At 39.7% G+C, this 23,663-nt stretch overlaps 1 protein-coding gene across 3 annotated transcripts in view; it reads left to right on the top strand.

Annotated features, from left to right (window-relative positions):
- fbxo42 (F-box protein 42) overlaps positions 1 to 23,663 on the top strand; it is a 55,171-nt gene that overhangs the window by 9,814 nt on the left and 21,694 nt on the right. For all 3 annotated transcript variants that reach the window (XM_043675753.1, XM_043675752.1, XM_043675751.1), the window contains exons 3-7: positions 5,534 to 5,650; positions 6,721 to 6,855; positions 18,012 to 18,165; positions 19,255 to 19,365; positions 20,252 to 20,348. In XM_043675753.1, the coding sequence (XP_043531688.1) occupies positions 5,534 to 5,650; positions 6,721 to 6,855; positions 18,012 to 18,165; positions 19,255 to 19,365; positions 20,252 to 20,348 (614 nt within the window). The remainder of the gene's footprint in view (positions 1 to 5,533; positions 5,651 to 6,720; positions 6,856 to 18,011; positions 18,166 to 19,254; positions 19,366 to 20,251; positions 20,349 to 23,663) is intronic.

Below are 23,663 nucleotides of genomic sequence, written 5' to 3'. Positions count from 1 at the left end.
AGGTTGTTCTCAGTGCACCATTTTTCAGGAATTCCACCTCCCGTCTGTAGACTGTTTCATCACCATCTGAGGTTCGACCGACTATGGTGATGTCATCAGCGAACTTGTAAATGGCATTAGTCTGGTATTTGGCGATGCAGTCAAATTAGTATACAGTGAGTACAGTAGGGGGCTGAGTACAAGATGTTCTCGGGAGTAGTGAAGGGCTAGTGATATGGCACCTGACATGGATCTTTTGGTCCAAAAGGCAAATTGGAGTGGGTCAAGAGTAGTGGGGAGGCTAGAGTTGATTAATTCCATGACCAGCCTTTCAAAGCACTTGATGACCACCGAAGTTAGGGCCACTGGGCGGTAGTCATTGAGACATGCTGCATGAGCCACCTTAGACAAAGGGATGATGTTGGCTGTCTTGAAACAGGCAGGGAAATGGCCTGCTGCAGGGAGAGGTTGAAGATGTTCAAGAAGACCTCTGCCAGTTGATCTGCGCGTGCTCTGAGTGCATGGCCTGATACTGCGTCTGGTTCCATTGCTTTCCTTGGATTCACACGAAGGAAACTTGATCTGACCTCGGATGCAGTGACTGTTAGGATAGGTTTGTCAGAACTTGTCAGAATAGGTGTTACCTCTCCGCCGAAATTCTGCTCGAAGCGGGCATAGAAGGCTTTGAGACGATCTGGGAGGGGTATGCCATCATCTGCTATCTTGTGCTGTCTCTTTTTAGAACCTGCAATGTCATTCAGTCCTTGCCACGGTCACAGAGTGTCTGTCTGGGTCTCTAGTTTGGATCGGTGTTGGTCCTTGGCTGTCTTCATGGCTCTGCATAGATCAGGCTTGGATTCCTTATATTTGAGTGGGTCTCCTGATCTGAAGGCCTCACGCCTGGTTTTTTAGCAGGCTCTGTATGTCCTGATTCATCCAGGGTTTCCTGTTGGGGAATACCCGGATTGACTTCCTCGGTGTGCAGTCCTCTGTACACTTGCTGATAAAGTCTGTGATGGTGGTGACGTACTCATCCAAGGTGCCTGCAGACTGTTTGAACATGGCCCAATCAGCCGATTCCAGACAGCACCGAGTTGATCCTCTGCCTCCTCCGACCAGCACTGGACCTGTATCCGCGAGGGGCTCTTCTGCTTGAGCTATTGCCTGTCAGCCGGGAGAAGAAGCACAGCATTACAGCATTGTGGTCAGATTTCCTGAAATGAGGGTGGGGGATGGAGCGGTAGGCATCTTTCACAGTGGTGTAGCAGTGGTCTAAAATGTCTGGGCCCCTGGTGGGGCAGGTAATGTTCTGATGGTACTTGGGCAATACCTTCCTTAGATTGGCTTGATTGAAGTCACCAGTTACAATAAACAGGGTTTTGGGCTGTTCCGTCTCCAGGGTGTTAGTGGTGGAGTACAGCACACCCAGAGCTTCTGAAACCTTTGCTTGTGGTGGTATGTACACAGCAGTGGTAAATTCCCGTAGTAGACTCTTTGAGAGCAGTCATTCCTTTTCAACTCTGTTTTAAATCTGCCAGCCCTTAGCCTAAAACTGACTACTTGTTCTAGATTGCACCTCAAAAGGAAAAGTCAGTTTAATATTTACTTTGTCAATCCCCTTTAGCATCTTCTCTGTTAAAAAGTTAAAATAAGTTTATTAAACATAATTTTCCTTCTACAAATCTCTGCTGGTTTACCATAATTATTTTGCATCTGTCCATATGACTGTTAATTATTATAATTTCTAAAATAATTAAACTGACTGTTCTTTAGTTGCATGTTGTACACTTGCTGCCATTTTTGTAGTAAGGGTATAACATTTACAATTCTTCAGTTCTCTGGCATCACCTGCATACCCAAGGAAAGTTGAAAGATTATGACCATAACTTTAATAATATCCTCCCTTACGTCCTTCAGCATTGTTGGATGCATTTCATCTAGATCTGCTGAATTATCAACTGTAAATTCAATGGCTTTCCCAACGTGTTCTTGTGATAAGTTTTAGCTCATTCATAATTTCAACGAACTCCTCTTTCACTGTGACTTTGGCAGCCTTAGCTTCTCTGGTAAAGACAGCTACAAAGCACTCATTTGGAACTTCAGCTGTAACCTCTGCTTCTACGTGCTCCTTTTTGGTTCAGTTTGGAGTTATGTCTCCTCTTCATATCCTTTTGCTACTTATATGCCTGTAGAAGACTCTTGGATTCTTTAAGGTAGCCAAATTCTTCTCAGATGCTGTCCTTCCCCCTCTCATTTTCTTTTTCAGTCTCTGCTGTACTTTCAAATCTCACCTAGTTTTCATTTGTATTATCACCCCTCATAGACACACTTGTTCTGCTTCAAATTACTTTCTTTCCTCATCCAGGCAGCTTTGGCTTTCATTTCCCTATCTTTGCTCCTTGCAGAAATTACTTCAACTGTACTTGAATCAGCTTATCCTCAAAGGCAGCCCATTGTCTGTTTCTGTGTTTTTCTGGCAGTGTTTGATTTCAATATATCTGGAACCAGATCTGTTCTCACCACAGTGAAATTAGACCTCCTCTACTTCGGCATTGCTATTCAAGATTACCCTTTTCATTACCACCCTAAACTTTTTGATACTATCAGCCATAATCTAATTGAATGGTGAAGCATGCTTTATAGGCTGATCAGCATTCTCCTATTTGGTGAGTTTTGAGAAGATTTGTAGCTCAGGTTGAGTTTCTGGATTTGGGTTTGCTCGCTGAGCTGGAAGGTTTGTTTTCAGACATTTTGTCACCATACTATGTAACATCATCAGCCCACTCAAGTTTCCACCCAAGGAAACCTACACACACAAATGGAAAGCAGGCCAAGACACCAGTGCTTCACTAATGATGTTACCTAGTATGGTGATGAAACATCTGAAAATGAACCTTCCAGCTCAGCGAGCAAACTTACATCCATTCTCCTATTTCTTTGTTCACTGTAACCTGCGTGTTTCTCTATTGACACTTAATCCACCTAACCTCCCAGAAGCAGGTCCAGCGATAGAATTGTAGAATCTCTACAGTTTGGAAACAGGCTATTTGGCCCATTGAGTTCACACTGACTCTCCAAAAACATTCCACCCAGACCTGTAATATAACTAGCAATGCACGGTCGTTCTATTGTTTCTTAATTATAACCAAATAGATTCTGTTGTTGACACCTTTAAGGTGCAGTTTCCCTTGAGCGCTATAATATGCTCCTTAATCAATACTGTCACCTCACCACTTTTTTCAGCCACTCTGATAAAGAGTCATCCAGACTCAAAACTTAGCTTGCTCTCTCTCCATAGATGTTGCCTGACCTGCTGTGATTTCCAGCATTTTTTGTTTTCTCCACTTTTCTTCCAGGAATATTTGGCATTAAGACCTACATTTTTTGATCCACATCTCATTATATGATATATTATTCCCTATATGTGCTTGCAGCTCACCAGCCTTATTTACCACATGTGGGGCATTTATATATGTACATTGTATCCTGACTTGGTCTGACTCCCCTTAGTATTTTATTATTTCTTGCATTAGTGCCCTCTGTCTCTCCCAATTTTTTATGCACCTTGTTTTTCTTTTCCTTTCCTGTCCTGTTGTTAACTTTGATGCACATTATAATGTGAGTCACACAGCAAGGAAATGCTGATCATCTTAAGTCGACTTTAAGAAATAGAACATTTATGTGAATAGGAAAAAGCCTAGTACCATTCAATAGTTTTGAATAAAAACTTTTATCCATCCTTCCATCCTATTCATAACTTACCTTTAATTTCTGTCCTGGTGTTTGAACCATTCAGCGTACGGAATAGTGTACCCAAATCTGCTGTGTATCAAGTTGCTTCACTAGCTTGAAAACTTTAATGAAGTGAAAATCAAAAGGCCATAGGTGATTTTACATCATCTTAGCTGGCACGCATATTTGCCTTCAGTGAGGCAAGGTTCATGATATCCTCTAGTGTCACCACTGCATTTAACCACTAGTGCCAACTTGCTGCAGAGTGACTGTGTCATCCTCATCCTAAAGAAGCACTCGTAATTGATTCTTGATTTTGTAGATTTTTGTTGAACTCTTGGACAAAAGGTGTATGATGGCTCAGTTTCCTGGAATAGTAGTGATGAAAGGACCCCTCTTGAACTCATTTATGCTGATGTGATCATAGTTTTTGCTGTAATTTCTGCTACAACCTTACTGCCATTTTGGGTTTTCCTACATCCACTGAGTTTCTGATTTCAGTTGCCATATAAATATCAGGCAATGACCATCTCCAATAAGAGACAATCTACCCATTGCCTCTTGACAGTCAGTGGTGTTACCGTCACTGAATCCTCCACTATCAACATCCCGAGGTTTACCACTGGACTTGTAATATAAATACAATAGCTATAAGAGCAGGCCAGAGGCTGGGAATACTGCACCAAACAACTCAGAAACCTGACTCCCCAAAGCCTGTCCATCATCTACAAGGCACAAGTTAAGAGAATGATGGAATACTCCCCACTTGCTTGAATGGATGCATCTGAAACAACATTGAAATTTGACACCACCTAGGACAAAGCAGTCTTCCTGATTGGCACAACATCCATAAGGATCCATTCCCTCAACTTCTTTCATTCGGTAGCAGCAGTGTGTACTATCTACAAGGTGCAGTGCAGAATTTGCCAAAGATCCTGTGTCAGCTGCTTCTGAACCCTCGACTATTTACATCTAGAAGGGCAAGGGCTGCAGATACATGGGAACACCATCGCCTTCAAGTTCCCCTACAAGCTACTCTCAATCTTGACTTGGAAGTATGTTGCTGTTCTTTTACTGTTGCTGGATCAACATCTTGGAAATCTCTCCTTGACAACACTGTGGGTCTACCGACAGCAGCTCCAGACTGCAGCAATTCAAGAAGGCAGATCTCCTCAAGGACAACTAGGATTGGCCAATAAATGGTAGCTCAACCAGTGAATTCCATGTCCCAGGACAAAATCTTTTTAAAAGTTGTGTATGAAGGGAATGTACAGTCAAATTTAAAATTGCTGTATCAGTGCAATGTGTAACCTTGTAACTGGATGAAAGTGTAATTGCTAGAGTTTTGCAAGTTAGTTGTCTGCCTGAGGTAAATGTCATTTTGAGCCTATACTTGGAGCATTGGAGGCTGAGAAGTGACAAGGGACATGGATAGGGTAATTAGCCAAGGTCTTTTCTTCCCCCAGGGAAAGGGAATCCAAAACTAGAGGACATTATTTAAGGTGAGGGGGGGGGAAAAATTTAATAGGGACCCTGTGGGGGCAACTTGTTTACACAGGAAGGTGTGTGTATGGAATGAACTGCGAGAGGAACTGGTGGAGGTTGGTACAATTACAACACTTAAAAGACATCTAATGGGTTCATGTATAGGAAGGGTTTTGAGGGATATGGGCCAAAAGCTGGCAAATGGGACTAGATCAATTTTGTCCCTTGGGGGGGGGGGGGTGGGGGGTGGGTGGGGGGGGAGCATGGTAATGGGAATGCAGGAAATTCTTTCCTTTATTGAAAATGCCAATAAACCCTTGTATCTCTTTGACTCCAGGCGTGGCTCATCAGTGTTACCATGGTTTTATAAAAGCTGTTCAAGGAGGATACATTCAGTGGGAGAGCCGAACCTACCCCTATCCAGGGACTCCGATTACCCAACGCTTTTCACACAGTAAGTAGAATTTCCTGATGGTATTGTTTGGGCTAGTTAGTATGTTTATTAGCACAGTTACTGTACTGTAATGGTACAGCAGCCCTGTATGGGCTGTAACTGTAGTTTGCTAAAGCAGAAAACCCACAGGGACTGTGCTAATTTGCATGACTTGTTAAGTCATATTCTATTTTTAAGATTGTGTTTTGGGGATTTATCATGAGCAGAGTGAAATATAGAGCACTGCTTACTGTGTTCTTCTACTTGTCAGTCTTTCTGTCCTCAAGCATTAGACTAGAAAAGTAAAGAAACCTTATTGCAATAGGATATTAGAGCTAGAGTGTTATTTGCAGTTTTGGCCACCTAACCTAAGGGAGGAGAATATATGTTTCTAGGAAGGACTGCAACAAAGTTCACTTAAGCTAAGTGAAGGCCGGGCTTAGCTAATTGTGATGTACAGGGCTTTGTTTTTATCCCCTCTTCAATGTTCACATTCAGTAGAACAAGAGCACGGCTGATAAATAAAAACCCACTTTGTTCAGTCATCATTACTACTGATTGTTGAGCCTTAACTTTTTCTTAGTGATCCTTATGCAGGAATATTTTCAAATCTGACCAGGATAACAGGACAATTCCTGTCCTCTATTTAGACCTCCACTGAACCATGTTTAAGGGATAGTGGTATGGCCCCTGATATCTCAGTTTTGGTTCTTTTAATTAGTCTGTTCAGATATGTTCTGACACATCTGGAGCAGGTGGGACTTGAACCTAGGTCTTCTGGCTCAGAAGTAGGGATGCTAGCCTTATGATGCAAGAGCTCCAGAATCTCACCTGCAGCTTGCATTTGGTAGCAGTATCATTAACATTAGGCAAATTTACATCTGATTACAAAAATGGCCTCACTGCAGTTCTCACCTTGAAACTTTCAAGTCATATTTAATGAGTTTTACTACCTTGAGGAGACAAAATATTCAACAGTAGTGCATTAAATCAGAATAGTGTTGCAATTCAGTTTTATTGTAGTGTAGCTCTTGGCCTCTGTACTCACATTCTCAAGTAAGGCTTTCTACTGTTCATCCCTTTAATTCCAGGTGCTTGTTACTATGATGCCAATCAGTCCATGTACGTCTTTGGGGGTTGTACTCAAAGCAGTTGTAATGCAGCATTCAATGACCTTTGGCGGCTTGACCTCAACAGCAAAGAATGGATCCGACCTCTGGCATCAGGTATGTCATAGAACAAAGATATGAAGTGTCAAAATACAACATTAATCAAAATAATAGAATCTGCCATTCTGCCAAAGGTATCAGATTGAAAGAGGAGAAAATGCTTGGAGTAGGTACATTTCTTGATATTTGTTGCTCAGTGAATGATTCTAGTTCAAAGTTAATGCCCTGCAAGGCTATGTTAATGCTTAACGGTGAACCATTACGCAAACAAAAGGTGTTAGTTAATAGTGCAATTGCAAAATAGATTCCACGATATTGCACCAATCTTCCTCAAAGGCCTAATGGAGAATGGAACAGACTGGATCCTTTTCAGCCACGCACAATGGAGCTGATCTCAGCCAGCAGTTCGAGTGCAACTATTTGTCCCAGCATCTCTTATGTTAGGGCTGTGAAAATTAACTAGAAGTCTTGATGCTAATCACTATTGATTGGAAATTGTGTGGTCACAGGTGAGAACAAATGGGATCATCTGTACTGCTTTCCACAGTTGAGTAGCATGCCATTAAAGCTCAAGTGCAAAGATTGGGCATTGCTGAAAGACAGCTAGACCATGGAAGCCATTCAGTAATATGTGTTGAGATGTTCAAGGGAATAAATAATAAAATTGACAAAAGAAGTATTACATATGAAGCATTCACATTATTGTGAATACTTTTGTTTCACTGGGACTTAAACTGCATCAAAGCTCAGAGTGGCTGTTAGCCTATAATGAGGAATTCCAGATGGAATTCATCTCCTTATGAATTCTTCCAGCTGTGCCCTGAATTTCAAAATCAAAGCTATACTTATTGAGTATTTCCCACGTGTAGAAGTAGTGAACTATAAATCTTTAACACTGAAGACATCGAGAGCAGAATCAAGCTCTCTCCTTTGCATGCAGGAATAAGAATCTTTATAAAATTAAACACTTGAATTAAAAAAAAAGTTTGGAACATTTCTCCTGATAATGTTAGTGTGCTCGTCCTTTACAAAAATACAAAACTAATCATAATGGAAAGAACAGTGCAGCATGTTGTTAGTTATATTGCTGTGCACATGAATTTTAAAAACCATTCTTGCACGTTTTCTTCCTCAGCAATGGTTCATGCTACAGTTCTGTGAATGTTTTGTGCCTTCTGGTAGCTTGCAAGTGACCATTCTGTATGTTTTGGCCTTGCTCATTGTTGGCAAGTTACTAAGCCATGTGGGTCAATCCTGTTCGTATCTGATGCTTGTGCACATGTTCTTTGATTGGAATTCACTGAAGGAAATTTAGAATGCGTGTAATGGTCACTTTTTCTTTTCTTGTCCCAGCTATAGTGGATTGTTTGTAGCGTCATGGCTCAGCTGAAGAAAGGAGGGCTACAGCATATTAGTGTGACTTGAACTCCCAAGCCAGTAGTTAAGAGTGCCCACTTGAGGGCTATGGGCATTGCTTGCTGGGAGACATTTATTACTTGTCCCTAGTTTCCCTTGAGAAGCTGGTTGTGAACTGCCTTCTTAAACCACTGCAGTTGATGAGCTGCAGGTAGACTGAGAGTACAGAAGAGGATGAATTCCAGGATTTTAACGCGACAGCGAAGGAATGATGATATACTTCCAAGTCAGGATGATGGGTGGATTTGAGAGGAACTTGTAGGAATTTGGCTTTCATGTATCTAATGCCCTTGTAATGAGTGTCTAAGGGGCCTTGGGTGAAAGCAGTTACTAAAGTGTACAGTATCCTTGGCTTTATTAATTGTAGTATAGTGTACAAGAGCTAGGAAATGATATTGAACTTGTATAAGAAGTGGGTTAGACCTGTATTGTGTACAGTTTTGGGCATTACATTATAGGAAGGATGTGAATGCATTGGAGTGAGTGCAGAAATAATTGAAGAATGGTTCCAGGAAAGAGAAATTTAAGTTATGAGGATAGATTGAATAAATCGGAACTATTCTTGAGGAAAAAAGGCGAAGAGGAATTCTAATTGAGGTTTTTAAAATCATGAGAGAGCTCGATAAAGAAGATAAGGAGAAAATGTTCCCCTTGTTAAAGGCTCAAGACCCAGAAAGCACAAGTTTAAATGATTTGCAAAAGAAGCAAGTGGAACGTGATTTTTGTTCCCCACACAGAGAGTAGTTATGGTATGGACTGTTCTGTTTAGAAGTATGATGGAAGGAGGTTCAATTGAGGCATTCAAGAGGACGTAGAGTCATAGAGCTGTACAGCACGGAAACAGACCATTCGGTCCAACTCGTCCATGCCAAAGAGATATCCCAACCTAATCTAGTCCCACTTGCCAGCACCCAGCCCATATCCCTTCAAACACTTCCTATTCATATACCCATCCGGAAGCCTTTTAAATGTTGAAATTGTACTAGCCTCCACCAATTCCTCTGGCAGCTCATTCCATAAATGCGCCACCCTCTGCGTGAAAACATTGCCCCTTAGGTCTCTCTTATATCTTTCCCCCCTCACCCTAAACCTCGGCCCTCTCCCCACCCCAGGGAAAAGACTTTGTTTATCCTATCCATGTCCTTCGTGGTTTTATAAACCTCTATAAGGGCACCCCTCAGCCTTCGACACTCCAGGGAAACCAGTCCAGCATACTCAACCTCTCCCTATAGCTCAAATCTTCCAACCTTGACAGCATCCTTGTAAATCTTTTCTGAACCCTAGGACATGAAATGATTAATTTGAATAGAAATAACATGCAAAGATTTGGCAGGAAAAGAAGGAGACTAGCAGTAGGTAATCATCTTCATTTGAAGAATTTGTAGGCACAAAAGGCCAAATGGTTTATTTTGTGGCGTTATACTTTCTGACCCCAGAAGCAGTGGATGAATGGGACTTGGTGCAAGTTAAGGTACAGGCAAAGGTACTCTGTATGAGGTTAATTTTATTAAGGAAGAGAAGGTGAGTTACTAGCTGGGAAGAAATTTGGTACAATTGACTAACTTGGAATAGGGAGAAAGTGAACCTAGAACTACCCTTGTCATAATGATTCAACCTTCACTGAACTCCGTAACTATCAAGAATTCGTCTTTAGATAAATTGTGAATGGATTTAGGTGAACGTTGGATGAATTGAAAATTCATAAAATCTCTGATCATCAATTGAAATCTGTTATGCAGAAGAAAATCAGTCCCAGAATTGATCTTCAAACTGTTCACTTGTGATTTTAAACTGTATATTTTGGTCCAGTATGAGTTGGTGATGCAACGTTTCATGCAATGTTTGGGAGACTGTCTTCAAAGGAAACTGAAGTGTTTGATATTATTGAGAGATGACCGGAAGCATGAATCCAGAATTAAAATATTACAAGGGAGAGTTATAACATTAATATCTTTTTGTAAATTTTTCCTAAAATCTCTTTTTTCCTTAATGTGAACAAATGCTTTTTTACATGCTGAAACGCATAAAAATGTAATCAGGTTAATTTAAATTGTGATTATAGAACGAGGATCAGAAATACAATATTTTGACATTACACTGACTTTTTCCCACTACAGTGCAGTATCTAATGTGGAGCAGACTCTGACCAAAATCAGCATTTGCTAAGTCCTAAAAAGGATCTGAATGAATATCTGGTTAAGGATGGAATCAATGGTTCTGAGAGTAAATGTAGGCTTAAATGGTCAAATACTGCAGGGAGTCAATGATTACAATCCTTTTGAAAGTGTGAAGATTTTACAAGGAATGTTGTTGCTGATAGTTTGAGAAATATAGATGCATGATTTATTTACTGAGGACAATGGGAGGGTAACAAAACATAGTATTTCGAGCCAATGTGACAAATATGTGGATCTGTGGGTAGTGGGTCAGTAGATGACGAGGACTGAATGTACTCCAGTTGAGGTTTATCTAAGGCCCTTTAAAATTGAAGTGAGGCTTCTTTTACTCTTATACTGCCATCTTTTTAAGAGACTAAATATAATATTTTCTTACTTGCTGCTGTACCTATAAGCTACGTTTCTGTGATTTGTAAACAAGGACCCAGTCCCTCCTTTTAAATAAAAATATATTTTTCTGCTTTGCTACCAAACTAGTTAACTTTGCATTTCTCCATCTTGTTCATGCTATCACTTAACATATCTGTTATATCCCTTTGCAGCCACTTTGTATCTTGCTATCAGCTTTCTTTCCTAGCTAGCTTTGTATCCCAAGATTACATACTTTGGGAATTTTCAATTATCATGTCGTTGACAAACGTTATAAATCGATGTGGCTCATGCACTGACCCTTTCACAAGTTATGGCATCCCAAGATGAAAATTAACCATTTATTCCTCCTGTTTGTAAACACATCTTCAATCCATGCTTAAATCTTACTCCGGTTGCATGAGTCCTTTTTTCTATAACAGCTTCTGGTGTAGCACCTTATTAAGTACTTCTTGAAAATAAAGTCCACTGCTATCAATGGTGGACCCTTATTTATTCTTCAACTTAGACTTTGATAAAGCTGATCAAATTTCTTTTTTTTATTCTTGGGATTTGAGTGTCATAGCATTTGTGCCCATCTTTCAACCATTTTTAGAAGGTAATGAGTGATCTTGAAGCACAGCAGTTCTGTAACCACACTTCCTTTTCAACTTTTCTGCAATTTGATATGGCTGACTGACTGACTTGTTTGAATGTTTTTGAGAGCAGTTAGAAGTTGACCATTGATAGGTATGGACCTGGAGTCATATGTATACCAGACAGAATGGCAGATTTTCTCCCTTGATGGGCATAATTGAACTAGATAGAATTTTAATAATAGCCTGCTAATTGTGTGACAATCATTACTCAGACTAGTCTTTGATTTCAGATTAATTGAATTTAGATTCCCACAACTGTCATAATGGGATTTGAATAGATGTCTCTGGAGGATTTGTCCCACTGTCTTGGTTGGGAGTATGTTGCTATCCTTTCATAATTCTGTTCTATGGACTATGTCCTGTTGTATTAGATTTTCCATTTGCCTTTGCCATGTCCCTATTAATAGATTCTAGCATTTTCCTTTTATCAAACTGTGACCTAAGTTCCTTGGATTTGTCTCGCCCTCTTTAGGGATCAGTAATAGCCTGCAGTGGCGTTACAGTAATTCTATGTTGTAATAGGTTTTTTTTACCGCATTAATTTGGTTCTGTGGTGTACTTTCTCATATTTCATTCTGGATGTGAATTTGTACTGCATGGTTTGGATTCTATTTTGCATTGTAAACAAAATTACCTTAAATGATTTTAGACTTTGTTTTACCTTGAAATAATGCATTCATTTTTAAATTATGTTGCATTTCATGCTTTGAGTTTATTATTTTGTACTAATTTGAATTATATTTTCTGAATGTTGTGTTTAGTTTGATTTTGCTTTTGGATTGAACTTTTGAGTTGTAGTCTTTTGCATTCAGTATTCATCAGAAATATATTGGGCTTTATATACAACAGAATGATGGGTTTTGCATTATAAGGTTTTTAGTTTTTAGGGCTTAAAAATGTGTTGCTGGAAAAGCGCAGCAGGTCAGGCAGCATCAAAGGAGAAGGAGATGGGGGGAGGGGAAATGAGGAAGCTGGAGAAATCTGCATTCATCCCTTGTGGTTGGAGGGTTCCTAGGCGGAAGATGAGTCGCTCTTCCTCCAGGCGTTGTGTTGCCATGGTCTGGCGATGGAGGAGGCCAAGGACCTGCATGTCCTTGGCGGAGTGGGAGGGGGAATTAAAGTGTTCAGCCACGGGGTGGTTGGGTTAGTTGGTGCGGATCCCCAGCATCTGCAGTCCTCACTTTCTCCTTTTAGTTTTTAGGTTATGCTTTTATGCCAACCTTCCACTTGTGTTCTACTATTTTGGGATTTACTTTGGATTTTTGGATATTTGTGCCATGCTGTGTGGGATTTAATGTTCCTTTTCTTATCCAAGTGCATTACACTTTTTATGGTGCATTGTATTGTTAGAATACTGTATGATATATTCATTTTTATTGACTTCCAGTTATACATTCTCACAACAAGTTTGAAATTTGATAAATGGAGCTTAAATAATTTGGGTGTTCCAATTTTTTTCTGTTAATTGTTTTGCACTTTTTAAGCTTATGAAAAGTCTTCACTTGACAGTTTAATTTGGGAGTCAGTAAATAATGTTACTTGTTGCTGTACTCTCCTCATGTTCAGCAGGTTGCATGTTTTAACATCCATGGGATGTGAGTGTCACTGACGAGCATAAGTATTGATACCCATTCCCATTCACCGTTGAGAAAGTTATGGTGAGGCACCATCTTAAATTGCTGCAGTCTATATGGTGTAGGTGAACCTTTGATGCTGAAAGGAAAGGAGTTCCACGCTTTTGACGCAGTGACAGTGAGGGAATGGCAGTTGTGGTCCAAGTCAGGATGAGGTGTGACTTGGAAGCAAATTTTGCTGCTGGTGGTGTTCATGTGCCCTTGTTTTTTCTAGATATGTTTTTATGTTTGGAAGATACTGTGAAGGCATGTTCAGGGCTGTTTGATACAGAATTTTCTCAGGTAATGTATATCTTGTTTGTAAGGAAATTGTTGGTTCTACATGTTGCGATGGTAAATTGTCAGTTCAGATGTTAATGCAGATTTGCTTGAGATAGTCATGAGGTGATTTCCTGACCTGTGATTTAGGCCACTGTCCAAGGACCACTAGTTTTAACCATCATTGTGGCTAATGTACATGGATAAATATGTTTCAAAATTCAGTTGCTGCTGCATGCATAACATAGGAAGGAGAGTTAACTGCTGCAATTGGAGGGTGTTCTTACATTTGCTTTAAGGGGATTGAAATTCAAAAGAGATGTAATGCTTTCTGACATCATCCTTGAATAGCCTAACCTTATCCTAACAGTTTTCCCTGTGTTCTGGACTGTTCGCCAAGAGGAAATAATTTCTTTCCTATCTACCCTATCAAATCCTTTAATCGTCTTAAACACTTTAATTAGATCACCCTTAATTGTCTATACTCAAGTGAATAGAAGCCCAGTCTACGAAACATAGTCTTACTATTTGAGCCTTGTAGTCCTGGTACCATTCTATAAATGTATGCTGAAACCCTTCCAAGGCCAGCATATTCTTTGTGAAGTGGGCAGAGCTCAATGTGGTACTGCAGATGGGGTCTAACCAGTGCTGTGTATAATCTGATTATTTCCATCCCTTTGTAATGCAACCCTGTTCAGATGAAGGCCAACGTTACATTAACCTTCTAAATTATTTTATTTGCACCTGTACACTGCCTTTTTACTTTCGTACTTGGACCTTCTTAGGTCTTAGTTACCCAACATTTAGAAAATTGTCTGATATTCTTTTAAATTTAAAGTGGTTGATTTCGGATCTATTCACATTGAACACTAGCTGCCATAGTTTTGTCCATTGTTCAAAAAGCTGCTCTTTTTAATCAGGAGTCATTCAATAGTGAAAAGAAGGAACAACTTAGCTGATATCCCCCATGGTCTGACGACAGCTGTAGTGTCAATAATTGTTATTCCTGTTAACATCATATTTGACAAAGAATAAAAATTGATTCAATGATTTTCTCTTTCTTTTATGATTGAGGTAGCTGACTGTTATAAAGCTGAATGTAGTTCAATTTGTTTTTTCTTTATCTGTTTCCTTGACCTCTCCTGGACTCTTCAGAGCACGGATCTTTAATTCCAGTGAGGGAACAATAACACCAGGCCTTTGTTTTCTCTGATAAACTCGTGTTTTATTATGACAGTGTGGGTTTGCTCCATTTGCAAAGACCAGAAACCCACTGTTTTGCATCTGTTGCCACCGCAAGCAGAGGTCTTTTTTGCATTTACAAGTGTGAACTTGGTTCTGTTCGGTTCCCCCATCCCTAACATAGCCCAGAAAAAAAAAATGCTTTGACAATGAATCAGTCTAAAAATCTGAGCTGAAATCAGAGTAGATCTTTCATTAATCACAAGTTTGCGTTTCTGAAAAAAATTTTTAAAATTTAGCTTGTCTGGGAATGTCAGATGGAAGGGGCAATGCCATTTTTAAAATTACTTAAATCTTCTGGGAGTTGCCTTGCTTACCTGTTTAAGAAATATTGTAAGAAAAATCTCTTCACTAGAAGTGCTTCAGCCCAAGACAAGTTTCTTGCTTCAAGAGAATGCAGATCAGGGCACTCTGCTGTCAGTCACTGAGCATTGATTTATTCACCAAACAACAACTGAGATCCAGTCTGTTGTCATGGCTGCCCATGTTTATTTAAAAGAATCCAACACTCCATTAAATATCCTTCTGTCTGTGTTTTAATGCTAGCTCTAGGATATAATTTAGATTCGTGTTTCAGTATTTGCAGAACAGCATCTTTATTGTGACACTGAGTTCTTGCCTTCTTGAAAACTAGTGAAATTTTACATTAGCACGTCCTGATTTTCATTTTTTAAGTGTTTACCAATGTGATCTTGCTAGTTTTGCTCCAAGATTTTCCCTGTGGTTTTGGTATGCTTTGTCTGCTTCTCAATGCTGTATATTAAGGGAGACAGTGGCACAGTGGGAATTTCAGTGGACAAAAATTTAAAGGCCCAGGTTCATCCACTGGGGCCACAGGTTCAGATCCCGTTGAGCTACCTGCTGGAATTGAAATTCAGTTAATAAATTTGGAGTAAACAGCTCGTCTCAGTAAAGGTGGCCGTGAAACTGACATTGATTTTCCAAAAATATGGTTCACTAATGTCTTTTAGGGAAGAAAAGTTATCATCCTTACCTGGGCTGGTCCACATTGACTTCAGATTGTCAGCAATGTGGTTGACTCTTGACTGTGTTTGGAAATGGCCCTACCAAGTCACTCAGTTTAAGAGACAATTAGAAACGGATAAAGCTGGCCTTTGCCCACATCCCTTGTGAAATAAAAAGGAAATGGACTTCTTGTTGCAGACATGAGCCTGGAAGTGACAATGTTAGTAATTTGATTGAAACTATTCTAATTTTTTTTTACTGCATCTATTGCCTTAAGGAGCTAATCTTTATTCATTTGTATCTGGAAAAAATCAAATATTTGCACAAAACCAAAGTATTGCAGGTCTGAAAATCTGAACTAAACACAGAAAATGCTGGAGGAACCAGTAAGTCTGGCAATATTTTTCATGAGAGAAACAGTTAACATCATTGACCATATTGAACATGAAATGTCAACTTTGTTTCTCTCTTCACGTATACTGTCAGACTGGCTGAATTTTTCCAGCACTTTTTATTACCAAAACTATTTGTGTTGACACAAATCTTGTATAATTTTGACAGCAGAAGATAGGAATGAGATCATAGAACAATGTTCAAATACATGTTCACTAAAAATTGTCATGGATGATTATTGGCAACCATGAGTATTCTTAATGAGAAAGTGCTGGATTACATCATTTTCCAACTTCATTAGCATCAACCTCACTTGAAATTCTGTACTCAATATTTGTCTGTAACAATGTAAGATTTATTTACATGCGGTCGTTGTGACTTACCACAGAAGGTTTTCAAACCATCTTATGTGTATTCTCAAGATATTAATGCAAATCTGTTGGTAAACCTCTGGTGCCTGAAAACATTAATTAATTGTGTGCACTGGGGAGGAGATTTGGACTGTGCTACAACTCCCTTAAAATAGAATGTCCATTTTAGAAATTCTTTGTTAAAATTGCTTGTAGTTTGTAAAAGTGTCGTGATGCAATATACCTTAACTAGACTGTAATTTAGAGTCAAGAAACTAATGGTTGTTCCAAGTGCGTGAGTAGGTCATGCTGATTGTAATTTGCATGTTAAGTGTGGACATTTTTTGGAAATCGTATATGTGAGATATGATGGAAATATGAGGGGCTATGTCATGTTTACAGGGTGCAAAATAGAAAATTGCTTTTAAATCCAATTTTGAGTTGGTTTATCCAAAGATCATCCAGTTTATCACCTGGTCAACCTTTTGATTTACTCATAACTTTAAAAGTTATTTGTACGTGATCAATATACTTTAAGTTTTTTATAATTTGGGCTGGCAAATTGCTGGCAATGTTTATGTCAGTTGTGTGCTAGGCTTTATCAAGCAAAAGAGGACCCAACTACTTCCCCCTCCTCTTCAAATGCCTATAATACCTTGCAGCAGGGGTTCCCATTAATCAGCAGCTTAACTGTGCATATCTTTGCCTCTTAAAGCGCAAAGTATAGATGGGTGCATCTGCAGCAACCCACATGAATCTCAGCACCAAGTAAAACAGTGCTACTATCCAGATTTGAGCTATCGGCTCGATTGATGCTTGGGTGCTGTACTTATTTTCTACAGGATGCACTTCAGTAGCTCATCAAAATTACTTTGACAGCACATCTCAAGCCTGCACCATCGAGCATCAAGAAGAGCAAGAGTTTTATTATAATGGGAGCACCATTATTTGCAAGTCCCAAAGCATTCTGACCTGAACATATGCCATTCGATCACTGTTGGTAGGTCATAATCCTTGTATCCACAAGTACCATCATGGATTGCCATAAAGACTGCAGGAGTTCAATCCCACTATCTGTCTCGGGGTTGAACTGGGCATATCAGCAATGGTCCATTTAATTTCTGTACACTATATGCAGCCAGATTGTTGCACTGCACTGCCCTTAAAATTACACACTGATGTAGCTTAATGGGATTATTCTCGCCGATGTCATCTACATCCAGGGAATGCATAAAAAGTATATTCAATTTAATCCATCTCAGTAATACTTTTACGCACAGACATAGTGCTTCAGTAATCATGTAGAATAGAAAGTATTTTTGAAATTATTTCCCTTACTAGATCAAGTTGCACAAGTAGTGTCAAACCTCACACAGATGGTGACTTTTTTTAAATCAGCATACACAGTGAGTATAAGCATGTTTTGATATGGAGAATATAGTAGCATAGATGATCTTGTTCTTAATCAATATTAGTGCACACTAGACTTCCAGATGGACTCATTAAGTAGGATCTTGCTGATATTTTTGCATTATTTCTGTACTCGCCTTGTCACAAGTGTTATTTGCTACTCAAGCTAGTTGTAATAAGTGCCACTTGGTCCTGGAATTAACTAGCTAAGCATAGGCCAGACATTGAACTTAAATTTCTCTTCATTAGCTATAAAGAGAGATTGGATAAACTTGGATTCCTGAAATAAATGTTTATGTAGGTTTGTTCAGATGTTTTACATAGAAACATGATTTATTTTTCCCTCCCTACTGTTGGCAGGTTCCTATCCTTCTCCAAAGGCTGGAGCTACATTAGTTGTGTACAAAGACCTTCTGGTGTTGTTTGGAGGCTGGACCAGGCCAAGCCCATATCCTCTACATCAACCCGAGAGGTTTTTTGATGAAATACATACTTACTCACCCTCAAAGAACTGGTAAAGATTTCATTATTGTTTAAGATGCTAATGTATTAGTGAGGCACCTTAGAGCTGGAGCTTAATTAAACTACTTGTGTTACATATTGTTTTGAGAGACAACTGGTTTTACTGCTTTAGATGACTCTAGTAATCAGGTACCTACAGAAAAACCCTCTATCCTGTCTAAATTCAAGTTAGATCTACTTGTGTTATGGCACTGCTCCTTTTGACTTAGCTGGCAATTTATTTTCCCTGCTTGCTTTTTAAAATCTATGTTGAAACACACTTCTAAGCTGAGGAAACATTAAAGCTAAACACAAGTTTATGGTGTCTCCCTGAAGTAGAAATAAATTGTTACACATCAGTGCAGCCGGTGAGTCTTTCTGGATGAACATAAATCAATATTGGCAAAAATGGAGCATCTCACGAGTGGAAAATTGAACAGGAGGTTTTTTATGCCTTTGATTCCAGGGTTACTTGATTGAAGTATAATTGGAAACTACATTATCCATTGAGAGAAATTTGTAAGTTGAAATGGAGAAAGGCTTTCTGTTAGGGAGTCCATGACTTTATTTCAGTTTGGTTCCTTTTTCAGAAGCACCACTTCCAGTAACTACAAATTGATCCTGGGGACCAAATTATTAGTGTTGCTTCCCAAGAAGGAGATATTATATTTTAATCTGGCAGCTGGTCATTGTGAGTAAAAGAAGGATAATATACCTCAGTCGCTAAGTGTTGCATCTTCTGTCTTCCAGTGATGGGACAGCTTTGGGTCATTTTTCAAGAAGGTCAGCCACCTTCCAGTTGTTTTAATAAGTGGCTATTCTTCATGTGTCAGGCTGAATGGTAAATATTACCACACTGGGTTCTGGAGTTCACAAGGAACCAGAAGTTAATCAACAATTAACACCAGGGTTCACTTAATGTATGGAACTAAACAGATTTTCTTACTAGCCTGGGTGTACTTAATGTTCTTGTATCCCTGGTTGAAATCAACTGGAGAAAATTGCTTTTAATATCCCCTTCCTGGCGTTTTGGATAATGCCTGAACATGTGGTTGGTTTATGAACATTTTCTGTTCAGTAAATGTCTTCTCTTTGTCTCTAGGTGGAACTGTATTGTAACAACTCATGGACCTCCTCCAATGGCTGGCCATTCATCCTCTGTAATTGGAGATAAAATGATTGTGTTTGGAGGATCATTAGGATCTCGACAAATGTATGTATAGTTAGAGAATTTGAGTAGAATTAGAAACTATTCAGTGCTGAGGTTTTGCAATGAGATCAGTATTTAAATTGGCCCACCCTTTAAATGTGTCTCTTCTCGTTCTTGGGGGTATTTTGGGGTCAATTTTGAGGACACCTACAATGGGTTATCTAGTTTGCATTCTGTGCATGTTGTTCCTTGATTTACAACGAAATGACTGCCAGAACTTTCCAAGAGCTGTGTGACATGATGCACCTGATTTTTGATCTCCACACACTTCTCTGTGGAGTTGCTGGGCTTCAGTCCCAATGGCATCACTAGGCTTGGATTGCCATTGTGTGAGGAACCGCAAGTATAATTGGTATCCAAGAGCTGCATATGAAGCATAAAATCATCAAAACATCAGCTGTTGAGAAGCCTTTTGCACAGCTAGGACTTCTGGTGAGCTTTTACAAGTTAATTTGTGCTGAGAGATCTGTTATCAACTTAAATTAATATAACTCAAGTGACCAGCTATCTCATTAATTAGAAATTGTGGCTGTAGGTGAAATCCGGGTTAAAGTTAAAGACACTTGCCGCCTCTCAGTGCATTTTCTTGTTGATTAGGTTCAGTTCAAATGCATCCTGTGATCACTTTTGTGTTATCTTGAAATTGTGCAGTAAACTGTGCATCACCGAAGCATTATACGTTGTGCACATTCTTTACAGTTTAAACTTCAATGAACTTGTTCATTGTTCTATTAATCTTGTTCTGTTTCACTATTATTTTATTTCTTCTTTGCTTCTTTTAACTAACTCGTTTGATTCAATTATTTTTTGTTCTTCCTCTCTTCATCTTTGTATTATCTGCTAACCTTTTTGTATTTCTGACCTGCCCTGTGCTGTTATAATTATTCAGGAGTAACGAGGTCTGGATCCTGGACATGGAACAATGGGCCTGGTCCAAGCCGGTGACGTCAGGTAGCATGCCCCATCCAAGAGGTGGGCAGTCCCAGGTAAGAGGAAGAGAGGGGCCCATTGGTGATATGCTTCTTTCAGTCATACACATCTACAGCACAGAAACAGACTTTTCGGTCCAACTCATCCATGCCGACCAGATATCCCAGCCTAATCTAGTCCCATTTGCCAGCCCATATCCCTCTAAGCGCAAGTGGGTACATGCAGATGCTGTTTAGAATCAAGATTAGAGTAGTGCTGGAAAAGCACAGCTGGTCAGGCAGCATTCAAGGAGCAGGAAAATCAATGTTTTAGGCAAAAGCCCTTCCTGCTGCTGACCTGCTGTGCTTTTCCAGCACTACTCTAACTTTGACCATATCCCTCTAAACTCTTCCTATTCATATACCCATCCAGATGCCCTTTAAATGTTGCAATTGTACTAGCCACCACACTTCCACTGGCAGCTCATTCCATACATGCACCACCCTCTGCGTGAAAAAGTTGCCCCATAGGTCTCTTTTTATTTCTTTCCCCTCCCACCCTAAACCCATGCCCTCCAGTTCTGGACCCCCTTACCCCCTACCCCTCACCCCACACCTCAGACTTGGTCTATTTATCCTATATTTATCCTATCCATGCCCCACATGATTTTATAAACCTCTGGCAACATCCTTATAAATCTTTTCTGAACCTTTTCAAGTTTCACAACATCCTTCTGATAGGAAGGAGACCAGAACTGCATGCAATATTTCAAAAGTGGCCTAACCAACATCCTGTACAGCTGCAACATGATCTCCCAATTCCTATACTCAATAAAGGAATGCATATGAAACACCGCCTTCACTATCCAAGCTACCTGCGACTCTACTTTCAAGGAGCTATGAACCTGCACTCCAAGGTCTCTTTGTTCAACAACACTCCCTAGGACCTTACCATTAAGAAGAGGAAACAAAGCCTGATTAGGGATGTTGACTATCCCTAATCAGTCCTTACCTTTCCAAATACATGTAAATCCTGTTCCTCAGGATTCCCTCCAGCAACATGTCCACCACTTACGTCAGGCTCTCTGGTCTATAGTTCCCTGGCTTGTCCTTACCACTTTTCTTAAACAGTGGCACCACATTAGCCAACCTCCAGTCTTCTGGCACCTCACCTGTGACTAGCGATGATACAAATATCCCAGCAAGCGGCCCAGCAATCACTTCTCTAGCTTCTCACAGAGTTCTAGGATACCCCTGATCAGGTCCTGGGATTTATCGACCTTTATGCGTTTCAAGACATTCAGCACTTCCTCCTCTGTAATCTGAACATTTTTCAAGACGTCACCATTTATTTCCCTTAATTCTATATCTTCCATGTCCTTCTCCACAGTAAACACTGATGTAAAATACTTGTTTAATATCCCTCCTATCTCCTGCGACTCCACGCATAGGTTGTCTTGCTGATCTTTGAGGGTCCCTATTCTCTCCCTAGTTACCTTTTTGTCCTTCATGTATTTGTAAAAACCCTTTGGATTCTCCTTAACACTATTTGCTAAAGCTATCTCATGTCCCCTTTTTGCCCTCCTGATTTCCCTCTTAAGTGTGCTCCTACTGCATTTATACTCTTTAGGATTCTCTCGATCTGTCCTGTCTATACCTGACATATGCTTCCTTCGTTTTCTTAACCAAACCCTCAATTTCTCTAGTTATCCAGCATTTCCTACACCTGGCAGCCTTTCCTTTCAGGAGAAAGTGAGGTCTGCAGATGCTGGAGATCAGAGATGGAAATGTGTTGCTGGAAAAGCGCAGCAGGTCAGGCAGCATCTAGGGAACAGGAGAATCGACGTTTCGGGCATTAGCCCTTCTTCAGGAAGCCTTTCCTTTCACCCTAGCAGGAATATACTGTCTTTGGGTTCTCATTATCTAATTTCTGAAGACTTTCCATTTTCCAGCCATCCCTTTACCTGCGAACATCTGAGCCCAAACAGCTTTTGAAAGTTTTTGCCTAATACCATCAAAATTAGCCTTCCTCCAATTTAGAACTTCAATTTTCATATCTGCTGTATTCTTTTCCATCACTAAGTTAAACTCATAGAATTATGGTCACTGGTCCCAAAGTGCACCCCACTGACACCTCATTCACCTGCCTTGCCTTATTTCCCAAGAGTAGGTCAAGTTTTGCACCTTCTCTAGTAGATACATCCACATACTGAATAAGAACATTTTCTTCTACACACTTAACAAATTTGTCTCCATCTAAATCTTTAACACTATGGTTGTTGAGTGTGTGCTGCTTCTTTTTGTTAATGGTCTGAGAAATGTGCATTTGAGATGTGATCTTCATTGGTGTCATTCTAAATCAAATTTCTGTAATTGATAGGATATCCGGTTTTCTGAGGTTAAACATTTATCCAGCCAAAGGAGCTGTTTTATCTGGGTGCTGTATATCTAGGTTTATCTTTTATCCCAAGATATGGAGTACTGTCCTGTTTAGTTGTAAGATATTACTTTATCATCAGTCATGCAAGCTAAAGGTTTTTACCCATGATGACATGGCAAAAAATTTAAGGTATAGATGTATGTATATGACATGAGATGGCATTGTGAATCTACATGATATAACAGGGTGATTAAATGCTTATGTACAGGTAGCTTCATTCAGTCATATGGTATCAATTTAACAAGTTCTAAAATGACATGACCCACAGCCTACTTTCACTTCGTTCCATTTCAGTAAGAATATCAGAAACATATTTGTTCTTTGTGGCACTTCATTGCTTAATTTTGTTTCATTTATAGTTTTGTTTTAACTTTATTCCCTTATATTTACTTTTCTTCTATTCTACGTATTACCCTATCTCCTTTTCTCAACCTTACTTTTGATTCTCTTGTTCTTCCATGCCTCTTATTTTCTCACCCATATCGAATTATAGTCATTTTAAGGCACAGAATTATGTATACTAGTAATGTGCAGGTGATAGCATGCATGTTTGGTATGTGACATCTTGTCTCCTCTTTAAAAAAAAATTGAGTACCAATTATCATTATTTTGAGATGTTATTGATAAATGGATTGATGATTGTTATCTCTCCTCACCTTGGCCATCCCAGTAAAGCAGACACAGTTTAATATCAGGGTGTGTCAGTTTTGGCTCCATGGCAACATTCTCATCTCTGAGCCAGAATGTTATGGATTCAGGTCAAGAGTGTGGTGCTGGAAAAGCACAGCCGGTCAGGCAGTATCCGAGGAGCAGGAGAATCAATGTTTCGAGCTTAAGCTTAAGCTCTCTACGTCAATTCTCCTGCTCCTCGAATGCTGCCTGAGCAGCTAAGCTTTTCCAGCATCACACTCTTGACTCTGATCTCCAGCATCTGCAGTCCTCACTTATTCCTG

Source organism: Chiloscyllium plagiosum, chromosome 34 (genome assembly GCF_004010195.1).
Source record: "Chiloscyllium plagiosum isolate BGI_BamShark_2017 chromosome 34, ASM401019v2, whole genome shotgun sequence".
Taxonomy (NCBI): Eukaryota; Metazoa; Chordata; class Chondrichthyes; order Orectolobiformes; family Hemiscylliidae; genus Chiloscyllium; species Chiloscyllium plagiosum.
Note: the sequence above shows the minus strand (reverse complement) of the source record. Positions and strands in the feature narration are given on the sequence as shown.